General features: G+C 30.7%; 1 protein-coding gene across 1 annotated transcript; it reads right to left on the bottom strand.

Moving 5' to 3' along the window:
- Positions 1-14,556: 14,556 nt before the first annotated feature.
- LOC142317710 (uncharacterized) lies at positions 14,557-15,258 on the bottom strand. Its single transcript, XM_075354257.1, has one exon. It carries the CDS (start codon positions 15,256-15,258, stop codon positions 14,557-14,559), a length of 702 nt encoding a protein of 233 aa, XP_075210372.1.
- Positions 15,259-16,996: the final 1,738 nt, after the last annotated feature.

The following is a 16,996-nucleotide window of genomic DNA, read 5'->3' as shown; positions in this document are numbered from 1 at the left end:
AAATAAAATTACATAATCGTTTATTTTATTTTCTTAATATAGATTTTTATCAAGTAACGGCCTCATCAATCAATTATTTGAATGTTTAAAATAAACGCCGCGGGTTTAAAAGTTATTTTAAGTTAATTTTTTTTTAAATCTCTCGCAAAGGTAAGGAAAGAATGAGTGGTTAGCCAATATTAAAATAAAATGTGAAGAAAAGTGTTGTCTCTTTTGTTATCCATGCTGTAGTTGAATTGCAATAAAATAAAATATATTTTTTTTAAGTATAACAAAAATGTATTCAAAAAATCTTTTACTAATTTCGGTTAGAGATGTACCTACTATTATAGTTTATAGTGACTGTTTACGTGAAATGTAACAAATACGACCTTCCAAACCTATTTAATAAATTTGGACTAATAAAAATATGACCGATAAAGTAATTATCATGTGCCTTACCACGTTGAACTAAGTAGTCTTGAAAAGTCAACCGTTTTTTTTTTTTTTATATCTAAACATCTATGAGGTACAATTTTGGTTTCGCCCAGTTTAAAAGAAATTAGAAAATATTTCAAACTGATTTCAGTAAACTATATTTAACTGAAATCTTTTATTATCACCCATACTACAAAGGTTTTGGCTATTATTTGTTGATAAATTATTTTCCAACCAAATTGATTTCGTTAGCAATAAGATAAAACCATTTCGTTAGCAATAAGTGAAACCATATCGTCTCACTTTAAAGCGCCTTAATAAAACATTACACTTAAAAACGAAATCTTATGACTATAAATTGCCTCATCTAACACGTAATACTACAGCTTAGATCCATGAAACTCAAAAGACATTTTTAGCATCAAAACCTGATGGAAAAGTCTTTGTTTAATACAGATAAATGTTGTTTTTTAAACAGATTAAATTAATTTTTTCCACTTCAGTGCGCTTATATTTAGCAGTCTGCAATATTTTTTTTTAAAAACCATAATTATATGTATGGAAAAAAATTAAATGCATTTGTTTAAAAGAATCAACTATTTTTATGTTAAATAGAATCATGATTTTACAGTCCTCTACCAGAAAGTAGATTGTAACTAATTTTATGTTTTACGCATTTTCCAGTTCTATTTTTAATAAATTATCAAATGTTATCAAAGTACTTACTCTAATTTATTTACTACTAGATTGAAAAATTTTTTGTTATCGGTGTTGCGGAGAAATACCATTTACGAACCCCCCCACAAGTGGGGGAGTGTCGGGCTCGCACGGGTTCGGCTAGATGTTGATATTAAGAGCCTGTGTATGCCCGCACCCTACCGACTAAAACTTCTACTTCACCGTTCCTCTCCAGCCGGAACCGGTACTTTGATGATTGCGGATCAATAACCACCTGTCTCAGGAATGGTCGGCCTGAGTCTGTAGAAGATTACACCACATTTACGCATCACGCATATCATCCTCATCTCAATGGATCATAATGGTTGTTGCTTATTGTTCACTAGTTGAACAGATTACAACGAATACATTAGGAATATATGTATAAATAATAATAATAATAAAACGATGTAATTATTTTTTCAAACATAGTAGTACGTAATTCATAACCAACCCGTTTAATGGCATCCTTTGTACGACTTATTTTCCGTGGTAGTGGAAGCTGACTCAGTTAATAATAATTTCGAAACCGGGTAAGGCAGTACATGAGGTGACTTTGTACAGACATATATATATATATATATATATATATCTTTCTCCGAAGAGTGAAGCATATTTCACTGAAAGAAAATGTTATTCCTGACCATCAGTTTGGCTTCCGGAATGTTCATTCTATTACGAAACAAACAACTCAATTGTTAATATCGTAAATAAGTGTTTATAAGGGAAGAAATATTATTCGGAAATGTTTTCGGAAGTCCAGCAGGCCTTCACCAAGGTCTGGTTTCCTGATTTCATCATGTGAAATCAAGTTTACCTCAACCATTTTATTTGATCTTGTTGTGTTGCTAGCTGGGTGGTTGTTTTTTCCAGGTAAAACAAAATCAGGAATTTTCTGAGTTTTTACTGTTCAGTCTATTGTTCCTCAAGGCTCAATTCTGGAACCAATGTTGCACTCTACGTACAATGCAAACCTTCCAACCTCCAACATTGTTACTGTTTCTTCGTTTGCTGATGACACAAAAATCTAGGCTTTTGACGGTGACCCAACGCTAGCTTCATATAAATTACAATTTGAGTTGAATCTAATCAGAGCATGGGTAATTAAGTGAAAAATAAAATTTCATTCAGCAACGTCAAGTCATGTCGTTTACAATAATGAAAGATTACTGCCCATGAATTTACCTGGATGGCATTGTTACCTCGCATGCTTACAACGTAAGATATGTAGGCTTGATCTGGACCATCACATGACTTGGAAATATCATGTGAGAGAAAATAGGAAGAAGATGAAAGTTAATTTTAAACTTAAATACTATTTGCTAGGTAGGAAGTCTCAATTATCATTGTCTAAAGACAATTATTGAAACAAGTAGTTCTGAAGCCGGTATATACATGTCGTATCCAGCTTTGGGGAAAACCAAATAAAAGCAATGTTGAAATTACCCAGCAGTTTCAGAATAAATTAATTAGGAGGTAACAGAGGCCCCATGGTTTATGAAGAACTGCAAGGTCCATGAGTATTTGCGTTTGCCATACATTCACGAGGAAATTTAATGACAGTTTGAAATATAAATTACATCTTAACAATGAAAGACTATCTTGCTGTGAACCTACTGGATAATATTGAGGATATTAGATGCTTGAAAAGACACCAATATCTTAGATCTTGCAGATAATGTATGATATCTAGCGAAGGAATCCTTCCCTCAAGTATTATTGCCCTTCGTTTCATAATATATTTAAACATTTTTTGATTGTGTATTTTATTACATTCTTTCTTATTGTTGTAGTTTTTATTCTTTATTATCTTCTTTAATAGTGTTCTATTCTATAAACTTTTCTCACTGTATGTTGGTTTTCAAAGAAGTAACGAATACGATTGCTTGTATAGATTCTTTATGAGGTGTTCGATTGGAAACTTTATCTTTAATGTCAAGGATTTCTCATGTAATTTACTCATAGTTTTTATATATAGAACTGATAATTAATAAAACTTTGAAGCAAAGAAGGAAAAAATGTTTACCCTATTCAAGAATTAAAAATAATACTAATTATATAAAAGTCAAGCAAATAATTACAAAATGATTTTATCTATTTAGTATCTTCACGTAAATTCATAATTACTACTTAATAAACTTATTATTTTTAAGTATTATTATAGTCTACAAATGTTTTTAAAAATTAATTTATGAAAATAAATTAATGTAATAATATACTTTATACTGCTGCTAAGAACTATTTTTATTTTTTTTTCAATCATTTTATATAAAAAAGTAAAAACGTTATGATCTAAACAATGTATCTGTTACTGTAATGTATCTGTTAAGATTCACTCTCTTTTCTTCTTATTTATTTATAAATACATACACTGTCTTGTTCTCCTTACTCTTTTGTAAAAGTAAATAAATTTGTATATTCAGCTAGTTTATTTTATCAGCTGATATTTTATATTAATAATTCATTATTATTAATGCATTGTTCAGTCTAAATTTAGAGCTCTTACTATCAACATGCACAATCATTAACATATATATATATATTCTCAACAATGTAATGTATAATTATATTTAAATGTTAACATGTAAAGATCATTATAAATTATTAAAATTAATATTGAACCATCAGTTGAACAATGCTTTTTATTTATTACAAAGGATGAACCAGCAATGTTAATATATAGAGTAATTACACCTAACTGAGATATTACACCAAGGCAGTTAGTTATTCCAACATATTTTGGTCCTCCAAAATATTGATCGTATATTGAAGGTTCTACAATTTATACTCTTAAAAATGTAATACTTAATTTATGATTAATACAACATAGGAATTAACAGAGATTCAGACATTACACAACATTGGAAATGGGTTTGCAAAAATTCATACTATTATAAATAATTAATTTTAATACTATTGTAATTAATTTTTACTATTTTAACTATTTAATAATACTATTACTATTTACTATTTTAATTATTTACTATTTTTTAAAATTTTTACTACTATAATTAATTTTTTAATTTATTTATATTTAATTTAAATGGTTAATTATTTACATGATTAATTCAAGTTTTTAATATTATTATGTTTAAAAACCAATTGCTAAACAGAGAGGTACTTTTATTTACTTTAATTGTGAAATGAGTGAAGAATGAAACTGTAAAGTTTAACATTATTTTAAATATTTTATCCAAGTATCTTTCAAGTATTGTAGAAATAATATTAATGAACTAGTTTACAACAATACATGAAAAACCATCAAAGTGATATTTTAAATTAACCGTCCTTTCTAGAGTAGTAATTTATGCCATCGTAATTATTGTCATTTCAGGCACTAAAAAGAAACAATTATTTCTTCAGAAGCAAATGTTATAAACACAGTAAACAGCAACTCAATACAAACTTATTGTAACTTACTGAGACAAGTTTTCTTTCATGAAACAGAAAAGAGTTCCCATCAAATTGAAACCAGGAGTATTGAGAATGAACCTAATACAAAGTCCTCAGATATTATTTGCAAACAAAGTTTTCTTCAGACAAGCTCACTTTCTTCAAACACTCCATTTTATAATCCTACACTTATTTCAGAACGAAAACCAAGATTCAAACATGGTTTCAATAAAGAGAATAGTTTTGAATGTAAACATTTTGATCAAAATAGAAATAATGAAATCAGAGAAAATAAGAATAATGAAACTATCATTACTAACATGCCTTATAAATCGTAAATTATAATTGTGGATGAAGTTGGCAAAGTTTATCCACAAACATCTATAAAAAATCTGGCTGACAGTGTAATAAAAGATGTTTTTAAAGTTTAAATTAATGAGCCACCTCGAAAGGTAAGGCGGAGTGCTGCTGACAGTAGAATATATGAATGCCAAATATGTTAATGTTTTTTTCAAAAATAAAAAAGCAATTTATTCACACATGAAGAAACAGTCTAATAAATTATTAAATAATAAGGAGCTGTTTCAAAACTATTTATATGGTTTATGTGCAGATGATGATATACAAGAAATTGTTTCAAAGATTATTTCTGTAAATGGAATTGATAGCACCAACTTAGATCAACCATTTTTTAACAGTGTCAGTTATGAAAATATTACTATTATTAATATATATAATATTTTTTATTAATATCTTATTATTTAGTATTATTATTTATGAAAATATAAATCAGTGTCAGTTATGGTAAGGAAAATATTACTTTTATAAAAGTTATAAATGACTGTAAAAAAATTGAACGATGTTAGTACTTCAGAAACATAATAACAAATAAAATAAAGCAATAACCGTTTGTTCACTAAATATTCAATTGATGCAATGCTTTGTGCTTTGATAGATATGCAAGTAGAACAATTAAGAATAAAAACATAACTAATTTATCTGAAATTAATGAAATTTGATCTATTACAAGTTATGACAGATAACATCTTTAAAATAGAAGGTGATAAGAACATGATAAAAAGGGAAATTTACATAAAAAACAAAAAAATAATAACGTAACTCGATAAAACAGGATTACAGACATAAAAAATAACAAAAAAATAAATTTTATTGAGAACCTGATAATTCATCTAAAACATTGATAACTCTAAGAAAGAAAATCGTGAAAAACAGAAATCTATGAAATCTGATGATAACTTCAAAAAAAAATTAAATTATATCCAACAATGAAACTTCTCAGAATCAAAAATATTCACCCAATAAAGTTGAAAATTTAGTTCTGGCTATAATCATCTGTTTTTAAAAATTATCATCGCTTCATGGATGCATTAAAGAAATTTTTTAAAACTTAATTGATCACATGTAATGCAATGGGAAAGAACATTTATATGCAATATTGTATGTAACTGTTGAGATTGTATAATAGTATTCATCCAGTATATTTTTTTTTTTTGTTTAACCACCGGTACCACCATTAGGTGTTGCTTCAGAGGATGAGATGAATGATTTGTAGCATGTGTGAAAATGCCATGCCTGACCGAGATTCGAACCTGGGAATTCCGGATACTGGATTCATCTACTATTTAAATTCTATTCTCTTAACTGCAAATATAGGAATATATTAAATATTTTGAATAGAGAAACATGATATGCCACAAGCTAAACAAATTTAATTGATACTTAAAATGCATATTGCGTATTCAGAACATTTAATTTTTAGTCCTGTTTGAGTATTATTAATTTCAACGTTAAATAATCAGTGAATAAATAACATATTTTGTTAAATAATTCTGATTTAGATATTGTTACTATATCAGATTAAGAAGGATCAGATGAATGTATTAATAATCATAAATTTTTAACTACAACAAAAGAAACGTCAGATTTAATATACAATGATCTACCAGAACCCAAGAAAAAAATCAGAATATCTTATGTAACATCAATTAACATAAACAAAGTTTGTTCGGATATAGTGACAAGTCTACAAAAAAATTCAAAAGTAAAAGCTAAAATTCCTGATCCACTTCAAGATGACTTCCCTGAACCAAAAAAGAAAGTTAGAATTTCACTCAGTAAGTCACAGAATAAGGCTGTTCCACTTGAATCAACAGAAGAAAATCTGTAAAAACGGAAGATGGTAAAAACATGTAAAAAGAAAATCCATAAACCCAAGTGGTGAGGAAGGATGCCAAACCTTGCCAAATGTGAAAATATCACCTGCTCTTAATGTTGCATCTTTGTTAAAGTGAAGAAAAATAATTTATTCTAAAAATAAACCTATGAAAAAACAAGCATGTATGTTTATTTGCTATCATTGTAATGAAAGTACAAAATGTTTATGACTCTGAACATTTTTAGTAACATATTTAAAATGATAAACAAGAAGCCACAAAGGAACATAAGGTGAGTCACAAAATAAAGTAGTGTTGTCAAGTTTCTTAAAAATAACTGTATTTTCTTCAAATATTACATATGAATTAATAAAATTCTTTTAATTGTTGTTTTATTGATGTATAAAGAGAATACTTTTGCAATGAAGTTGCAGTTGCAGGTCATTAATTCATATCAGACTCATAAATGAAATAGTTTTATAATACTGTGATCTTTGGATGCTTGTTGTGGCAAAGGGTCTCTAGCTGAAAGTAATTTATTTAAGCTGGTTTGAGCAACAGCAACTTATATAATAACTTAATATTAGTTATGGTCTTTAATTCATTGTATCAAAACTACAGTAATTTTTAATGCATTACAATAAAAAAAAAAAAAATCAATATTATGAATAATCAATATTTTAAATAGTTATAATTATTTATAAGCATCTAAAATTTTACTTTTTTTAAATTCTACTATTTCAGTAATTCAAATTTATTAAAATTATTAAATGACTCACAACGGATTTTTTTAAGTCTTTTAAACTTGCATATACAAAAAAATCTGAAATTTACAGAATATTTAAGAAATTTATTATTATACATGCAAAGATGGAATTTGTTTATTATATTTCAACTGAATTGTGTAATTTTTGTTATTGTTATTTTTTTATGATTGTTTAATCAGTACTGTTAAGTAAATCGGCTTAATCCAAAAATGGAATTTTTAGATAGTTGTTATTTATGTATATATGAAACCCCTGTTAGGACTTTCACTATAAATTTAATAATCTCCTGAGCTGAGAAATTTTCATTTCCCTTTGAATTCTAAAGTGGAGAAGTTTTCCAATAATGTTTTTCTTATATTGCATTGCCATAGTGGTATAATCATTATTAGTGTAACATTTTTAATTCCTCCTAGAAGAAACATACCTTTAATTTTTGTGCCTATACAATCAAGACTTTACACACTACCACCTTCCAGAGTAATTTCTTCCCAACCATTCTCTGCTTATGCAGTAGTCTACGGTGGTTCAATTATGATTCGCCATGGCGGGCAGAACTGTAAAATCTTGACTAAATCTTATATAGCAATCTTTATATGTCTCGCTACCAAACAATTCACTTAGCATTAGTTTCCGTCCTGACTTCACAATCATTCATTGCAGCATTTAAAAGATTTATATCACGAAAAGGTATCCCTATTCAAGTTTTCTGATATCAGTTCCAACTTTCATTGAAAGTCAGACATTCCAGCATTTTTATCCATACAAGGTATAACTTTTTCATTTGTAACTCCATCTTCTTCTCATTTGAATGGTTTATAGGGAAGCGCAATTAAAAGTCTAATTCCAATATTTTTGCTTTTTTTTACAGATCACAGAGATTCAGAAGCTCTATAACGAGGTCACTTTATCATTGGATGTCTACTCATTTCTGTACCTGAGCCCAACTACAAAAAAATTGAAATAACCCACCATTGGCAAGTACTCCAAAAATTTGTGCAATCTATTTGGAGACTGTGGTCTAAGCACTATAAGGGATCAAGCACTATTGGGATCAATTATTTTCAACGCAATAAATGGTGTTTTCCTTTCCATAACCTTTGCGTTGGAGAGTTAGTATTAGTTACCAAAGAAATTCCTCTACCCATGTATTGGAAACATGAAATTGTAACCCAGATTTATCCATGTTCTGACAAGCTAGTAAGGATTGTTGATTTAGATATAGTTATTGTCAATTATGAAGAACCGTGAACAAATTATGGTTATTACCAATCTCTACTGATTGATTTAATATTCATATACTTCATTATCATTATATTATCACTTGATTTGTTTTCACACAGTATGATTGTTATTATATACATAAAATTTTATTACTATTTATAATCTAATCTGCATATCTATATTAGTTTATTTGTGATGTCACATTCATATTTCTCTCACACTCCTGATATCTACAGACTAATTACTATACTACATACATAAACACATATACACTACATACATGCACACATGCATACAATATACATACATACATACATACATACATACTATATATACATATACATATTAAGTATTAATTGATTTATTATTGTGGTGGAATAAGACACCTGAGATTATTTATTTGTATATATATTGATTTATTTATTTGAGGAGTAGATTACCCAAGTTTTATAAAGATATTAAATTGTCAATGAAATGAGGTGCTCGCCATTCCATGCATCTTCCCAGTAGACCCATAAACAACACATTAGAAGAAATCCTAGATCTATATCGCAGAGAAAAGTAGGAAATCGAGAGAAATTTGGGGTATTTGATTGAAACATGCCTCAGAAAAATTGGGATGCTATCAAAAAAACTCGAGGCTCAAGTAGAAAAAATACGACACATCCTAACTAAGGTTGGCGATCTGTCAGGTGAGCTGAAAACGGAAAAGAATAATAATTTAATTTTGCTAAACAGAATTACTAAACTTGAACAATATTCTCGTGCAAATAATTTAGAAATACATGGCATACCCGAATAGAAAAATGAAAATTTATGTTTAGTAATTCAAAATGTTGCTAATGCTCTTCTTTATTACCCGATATCTGAAAGCGACATAGATGTGTGCCGTAGGCTGACAGAAACTAAAAAAGACCGGCTACGATTATAGTTCGCTTTACCAGATGATCCGTAAAAGATGGCACCTTAAATAGAAAGCGTGTCAAGAGGAACTTCTAAACGCAGAACCTGGGATTGCCAGTAGATAATCGAATGTATATAAATTAAAATCTTTGACCTGATCGTAGGAAAGTGTTTTCAATGGCAAAAGAAAAAGGAAAAGGGTTTCAAGTACATGTGGGTACGTAGCAATAAATTAAAATAGTGCTTAGATAAAATCTTTATTATTTATTTGTTTCTTTAAATAGTGTTTAGTGTTTGTTCTTAAATATAGTATTTAAGTTTTTAATTATTTTGTATTTTATGGAAGATAAATCTTTATTTCTAATTCATCAAAATATAAGGAATGTGCGCAAAATTTTGATTTATTCTTAAACGATATTATTGTTTCAAAATTATTTCCTAAAATAATAGTATTAACTGAGTTATGGATTTCTGATGAAGACCTACCTATATAATTATCAAATTGATGGATATAATCTATATGCCAAATGAAACGAACTTATAGAGCTTTGTTTATTTCTTTCGTTTATTTTTAAACTCACAAGGGGCGACGCCTAAGAGACGTTACCTCGACCGCTCCCATGAGCCATGGCAGTGACTAATTATGCTTGGGACCCATACAGGCTCTTTCATCGGGTTCCCCCTTGGATCGCCGAAAGAACCAGACCCTCCTCCGCTTCTGGAAGGCCGAAATAACCCTACCCAAGACGGCTAGAAACTTACAGAGCTGGAGGTGTAATAGTGTACGTGCAAAATGACATTCCAGTCAAGGTTGATGAGGCCAGGGTTTCTTTATCGACAGCATTGTCGATAAAGATTTGTTTATCTTTTCTTTGTCGATTTGTTTCTTTCTTAATTTGTAATATTTTCGCTTTTTGTAGATATCATTAATAGATAGCGGAGGTATTTATTGAGTTACGTAATTTCTTTGATATCTACAATAGAAATCTTATAACGATTCTTGTAGGAGATATAAATTAGAACCTTTTAGAGGATAATGATATTATTAATAAATATAAATTTTTGCTTTGTTCAAATGATATGGAGTCTCCGGTCAAAGCCTCTGCGATGCAAACAATTGTATAGATCATTTTTTCATTAAATTTAAACAATTCCAAGAAATGTTTTTAAATCTTTTTCTGATGTCGCACATACTCACATCGCAGACCATTCCCTTATGCTTGTCTGGAGTGATATTAAAAGGCTTATATATATAAAGTAAACTCAGAATGTAACCATCTATTTTAATATTGTGTTATTAATTTAGTTAGATTTAAATGAGATTTTAAATACCGATTGGAATAAAGTATTTAATGAAAAAGATGTAGACAGAGCTTTTGAGCTATTTAAAAAAAAAAAAAAAAACTTTTAAAAGTATGTTCTGAAAAAAGTATAGTTTAAACCAAAAAAATAAAAATGTAATCAAAATTAAACCCTGGGTATCGGATAATTTATTAAATTGATTTAAAATTTAAAAAAATGTTTAAAAATTTAAAAATCAACCGTATAATTTACATTTAAAAAAGATATTAACAGTAGGTAAAGGAATAGACTTAACTATGACATAAGGAAGGCTAAAGAATTATATTTTAAAAATGAACAGTGGAAACTAATAAACATTTACATACATTTACATACATTTTTTTACTTATTAACTGATCAATTTATCAGTTAATAAGTAAAAAAATGTAAATTTGTCTCGCTGTTGGTAAACGTTATCAATGAAGATTCTGAAGTTGGCGCCCTCTTTCTGGATATCCAGAAAACCTTTGATGTCGTTGATCATAATATATTATTAAATAAGATAAAAGAAGTTGGTACAAGAGGTTTAGACATTAACTGTTTTGAATCCTACTTAAATAGAATAACTCAAAATGTTAAAATTAAAAATACGCTCGGTAACGAGAGTGTATTAGAATTAGGTGTCCCTCAGGATCAGTTTTTGGCCTAATTCTGTTCCTAATTTATATTAACACTTCTGTTCTGGCAAATTTCAAGGTTGTTTAACTTCATATGCAGATGATACTGCCCTTTTTTATAGAGAAAAAAGCTTTCACAGAGTTTTGGAATCTTTCAAAGAGGACTTATTTAAATTTGGTTGTGGTTAACCAAAACTGGAATTACGTTAAATGTATCTTAATCCAAGAACATAATCGTCCAGTTAAAGGGTGAGAAAACTGGCAACTGGCATGTTAGATATCATGATCTCACTTGCTCCAGAGTAGCTGAGTGTAGTTTCGATACTACTGATCAAGTCGGTAGTATGAAACATCTAGAGGTAACTATTGATTGCAATCTTTCATGGGAAAAACATATTCTTAGTCTAAAAAATGAAATGTTATGTTACGTGAGAAAGTTTTATTATTTTCAGAATTTTTGCCCGATTGCAGTTCTAAAAATTCTTTACTTGGTTTTGGTTGAATCTCGTTTAAGATATAGAATTGGGTGTTGGTGTTGTGTGTATTTTAATAAAATCCGACCTACAGTGATAGACCAGAAACAACTTATACGTATAATATGTAGAATACCTGCTAGGACACATTCATTTCCGTTTTTTTGTGACTTGAACTTGCTCCCTTAGAGGCATTTATACTAATAATAAACGTTTTTTTTCTTTCTTAGGAGTGGAGACATGACTCTTAAATATAGACTAATTGACCGAGATACGCTAAGCAAGGGTAATTTTGTTCTACCTAGACCCCGCAAGAAATGTTTTTGTAGATTTTTCACTTTTATGGCACCAAAGGTTTACAATTTCCTGCCAAACTGTGAGAAAGATAGTCTAGGTTAAAATTCATTCAGAAGTGCTGGTGCATTCAGTATATATTCAGTATTTTTTTTTCTTCATCTCTAACTAAAATTGATAAGTTATCCTAGGGAAGCATAAAATTTATGGCTTTCGTAAATCACCTTTTGACTTCTAATGACAAACTGACTTTCCCTCTTTTAATATTTTTATAACTTACAATAACTGTTAAATTTCTACTCAGCCACTTCTCTCGTCATTTATATAATATTTAATTAATATTTTTCAATAATTTAATCATAAGTTGATAACTCCTAATACAGGACTCTAGTCCTTAAGGTGTACCTAATTTTCCAAACTATTAAATCACAAAAATTATTTCATCATAAATTATTGCAACAGTTTTAAATTAGAAAACTATAGTTACTTTTGTGAGCCTGCTGTAGTTGTTTTAGGTCAAAAGAAGTATTTATATCTCATAAGGTAGTCTAATTTGTAACTCTGTTGTATTTTGTAAATTATATTGTATTGTTTATCTTAAAAACTGTATTCTTAGTTTGGAAAATAAATTATTATTATTATTATTATTATATGACTGTTGGTACACAGATAATCGTACACATAAAATGTCAATGGCATGAGTTATACAACGGCGATTGGATACATCTTACCAGTAGACCCACGAACAACACATTAGAATAAATCCTAAATCCATATGATTGTAGGTGCAATTATCCGTACAGATCAGATCATTGATTTTGATCAAATTTTATATTCACTTACGAATATACATAATAAAATATGCTTGGTAAGCTAAGTTAAGATGACCGTGAGTTTGTGACTATTATTTATTACATAATTGTATGATTATTATTGATACTAATTGAAAACTGAATGTGAATACAATTTCGAACTACTTATGGTATATTTCTAACTTTTACATCTGGTGCTATCTCTATTGATACTTGTATGATTATTATATTATTTTTATTATTTTTTTTTGAGGTTTTCAGGGGCATTGACTACTTTGGTCATTAGCCCCTTCCCACATCAAAAGAAAAAACAAGAAAAATAAATTAAAATCGTGACATTTCACTCGAAACTAAGTGCTGAAACTAAAATCCGCATTCGCATAAACAAAATAAAGAAAACATTTACAAAACAACTTGATTCTTAACATGCTAGTTGATGTTAGTTACTTCACCTCCTACACTTTCCTTTCAGCCATCCTTTCTTGAGTTTTTTCTCCGTCGTCCTTACACCTTCTACTTCAGATGACAAAGTATCTGAAGCATCAGACATGGCATCATCCTCCTCTTTCAGATTCCAATGATGTTCTACAGCTGGAATTCGGTGATAACAATTTAGACGGAGCGGTCAGCATGGATGATTCTGACTCCAAACTCGACTCCATCTCTAGAGACATACTTGGCCCGGTCGAAGCACTCGTACTTTCCTTTAATGCCCTTTAGGATTTTGGAGGTTCCGTGAGTGTCTGTTTGATAACTTCTACATCTGGTGCTATCTCTATTGATACTTGCACCTCCATCAGACTATCCTCACGCTTTGTCTGTGCCTTTGCCAAACGCTCCCTCACTCTGTATTGTTTGTCTTAAAAACTGTATTCTTAGTTTGGAATAAAAAGGCAAATCCATCACTCCATCGACCTCTAGCTGGTCGAGGAATGATGGATTTGGCTTTTTCTGATGTTACTTTGTTCTTATGTACATCAGTTGGTGGTCCCATTATCGCAGGTTTTGTTATTTCTTTCGTTGGAGGGCGTTTCATCCCAACGTCCATCTGCGAATGAGTAATTATTCGTGTAATTATTTCCTTCCGCTGCCTAGATTCAATATTTCTTTCGATGATTGTTTCTATCATGGTCGCAAGACTTGGTGCAAGCGTGGAAAGCAACTGCTCCACGTTGATCTTCAATGATGGAGGGCAGCTGCTTCAGCATATGTCGTTGCAGGTCGAGGAATTCTACTATTTACAAATTTCCTCGCTTCAGGATAGTTTATTTTCTGCAGTGTCTTGACTTCCTGAATTGCCGTCACCAATTTATGTACAGGGCAGTTTCTTGACCAACTATTATGATGCCCTTTGTAGTTAATGTAAACAGGAGGATATTTGCACGGATCGCCTTCATGAGTTTCTACTCCACACAAACACAAATTTCTTATCTTACACATCTAACTGCAGTGTGTCGGAAATGCTGACATTTGAAACATCGCATAGTCTGCGGGGTAAATGCACGCATATCTAAGTGATGAATTCCAGCTCGTACGCTTTCAGGCAAATTCGGTCGATTGAACGTTAACACATGTGACGCTGAAGCAAGAACTTCACTATTTCTCCTCATGGTTAACCTGCGGCAATGAGTCACTTCTTGACTCAACATCTCCTCCACTATTTTCTCTTCCATGCAATTAAGAAGGCCCCGGCAAACAACGACTCCTTTCGACGAGTTAAGTGAACTGTGTGGTTGTACAGACACGGGGAACCCACCGATCTTCTTTATAGCTTGGACCTTTAAACTTTGACTGTCATTTACGGTTTCAACGTACAAACCGTTAAACGTCTTGTGTATCTCCTTAACAGGACCACCAGCACAATTTGTAATTTCCCGAGCAATCAAGAATGGACTAAATTTCTGAAAGTTTCCATTCTCTCTCGTTATCACTAGATACCTAGGTTTGGGCGCAATACTGCTGAACAGAACGTTACGTAAATCTTTTCTAATTCTGTCAGTATCTTTTTTAATCCATTTAGATTCCTTACTTCGTTTCCTCTTCGCTTCTGGCGAATCGTATATTTCTAAACGAAGGTGTTTACGTCCTCCCTCTTCCACGTTTGTTTGTTCAAGTATTTCCATTGGCATTAATCCCTTCTGTAGCAAGGCTAGCCGCTGGGGTACACCCCCAATCCAGGGCTACCAACCTTGGAGGTCCGATCTGGTACGCCGGTGGAACCGGCATATGTCCTGGCAGAGAGCGGATGCGCAATCTCTGCATTGACTCCAGGCTCCTACTCACCGAGGCTTTCAGTTCCCATACACTGACATACATGGACATCTTCACTACATGCTTGCCATCGCAGGGGGCATGTGTACAACGGAAGGGTCTCCATTGCACCTGCAATAACATCGACCCTGGTCGCCACATCCCCAGCTATAAGTCTGGTATAAGTCCATTTCCAAATCATTTAAATATTCGTGATCTGTAGGTGGCCACAAAATCCAATCCATATTAATGACCTAGAGGTGAAAAATAGGTCAAACAAATAAAACGCATTCCGAGGAAAATAGTCGGTGCCCCGTTGGCCAGCTGTATGTAATTTACGAATGTACAGCTGTTGCCGCCTTAGACGTGGAACGTAGATGTTGTGATCCGGACATGGAGATATCTACCTCAGGAGTATTATATTATTTATTTAAGCATATGCATAATTAAACATTTGTTAAGATACAACATTTTAGGTTATAATATTTGTATGACTCATTCATTTATAATTATATTGTTATTTACATGATCATTTATGTGATTGTGATTACAAATCTATGATTAATTTAATTATTCTTCATGTTACTGATTCTAATATGTGCACTTTCAATAATGTAAAAAAAAATCTGATTTTTTTGATGGGCAGTTGTATGTTAACACTCAGTCTCTTTTTTCTTCTTTTCTTGTTCTTACTCTTTTGTAAAAGGAAATAAATTTGTATATTAAGCTACCCTATTTTATCAGGCGATATTTTATTTTTTTGTCTTCCGTCTTTGACTGGTTTGATGCAACTCTACAAGATTCCTTATCTAGTGCCAGTTGATTTCAGTATACCCCACACAATCACCATCCCTAAAAATTTGTTTTACATATTCCAAACGTTGCCTGCCTGCACAAATGTTTTCCTTCTACTTGTCTCTCCAATATTAAAGCGACTATTCCAGGATGACTTAATATGTGGCCTAAGAGTCTGTCTCTTCTTTTAACTATATTTTTTCCAAACATTTCTTTCTTAATCGATTTGCTGCAACACCTCTTCATTTGTTACTTTATCCACCCATCGGATTTTTAACATTCTTCTGTAGCATCACATTTCAAAAGCTTCTAATTTTTTCCTCTCAGGTACACCGATCGTCCAAGTTTCACTTCCATATAAAGATACACTCCAAATATAATCTTTCAAAGATCTTTCCTGACGTTTCAATTAATTTTTGATGTAAACAAATTATATTTCTGACTGAAGGCTCCTTTTGCCTGTGCTATTTGGCATTTTTTATCGCTCCTTCTTCGTCCATCTTTTTAGTAAATCTACTTCCCAACTAAGAAAACCTTTCTACGTCTATAATCTTTTCTCTTCTTATTTTTACATTCAGTAGTCCAACTTTGTTACTTCTACTACATTTCATTACTTTCGTTTTGTTCTTATTTTCATGCGGTAGTTCTTGCGTAGGACTTCATCCATGCCAATGATTGTTTCTTCTAAATATTTTTTACTCTCAGCTTGAATTCCTATATCAGCCAATCGTAGCATCTTTATCTTTTCACCTTGTACTATTATTCCGGATCTAAATTGTTCTTTAGCATCATTAACTGCTTCTTTGTCGTACTCGGTTTTTA

The sequence above is a fragment of the Lycorma delicatula genome, chromosome 1 (genome assembly GCF_047948215.1).
Source record: "Lycorma delicatula isolate Av1 chromosome 1, ASM4794821v1, whole genome shotgun sequence".
Lineage (NCBI taxonomy): Eukaryota > Metazoa > Arthropoda > Insecta > Hemiptera > Fulgoridae > Lycorma > Lycorma delicatula.
This window is presented reverse-complemented; position numbering and strand designations above follow the sequence as displayed.

Coding starts and splice junctions, on each gene's coding strand:
- LOC142317710 (XM_075354257.1), bottom strand. CDS start 15,258: ATGCCAATGGAAATACTTGAACAAACAAACGTGGAAGAGGGAGGACGT.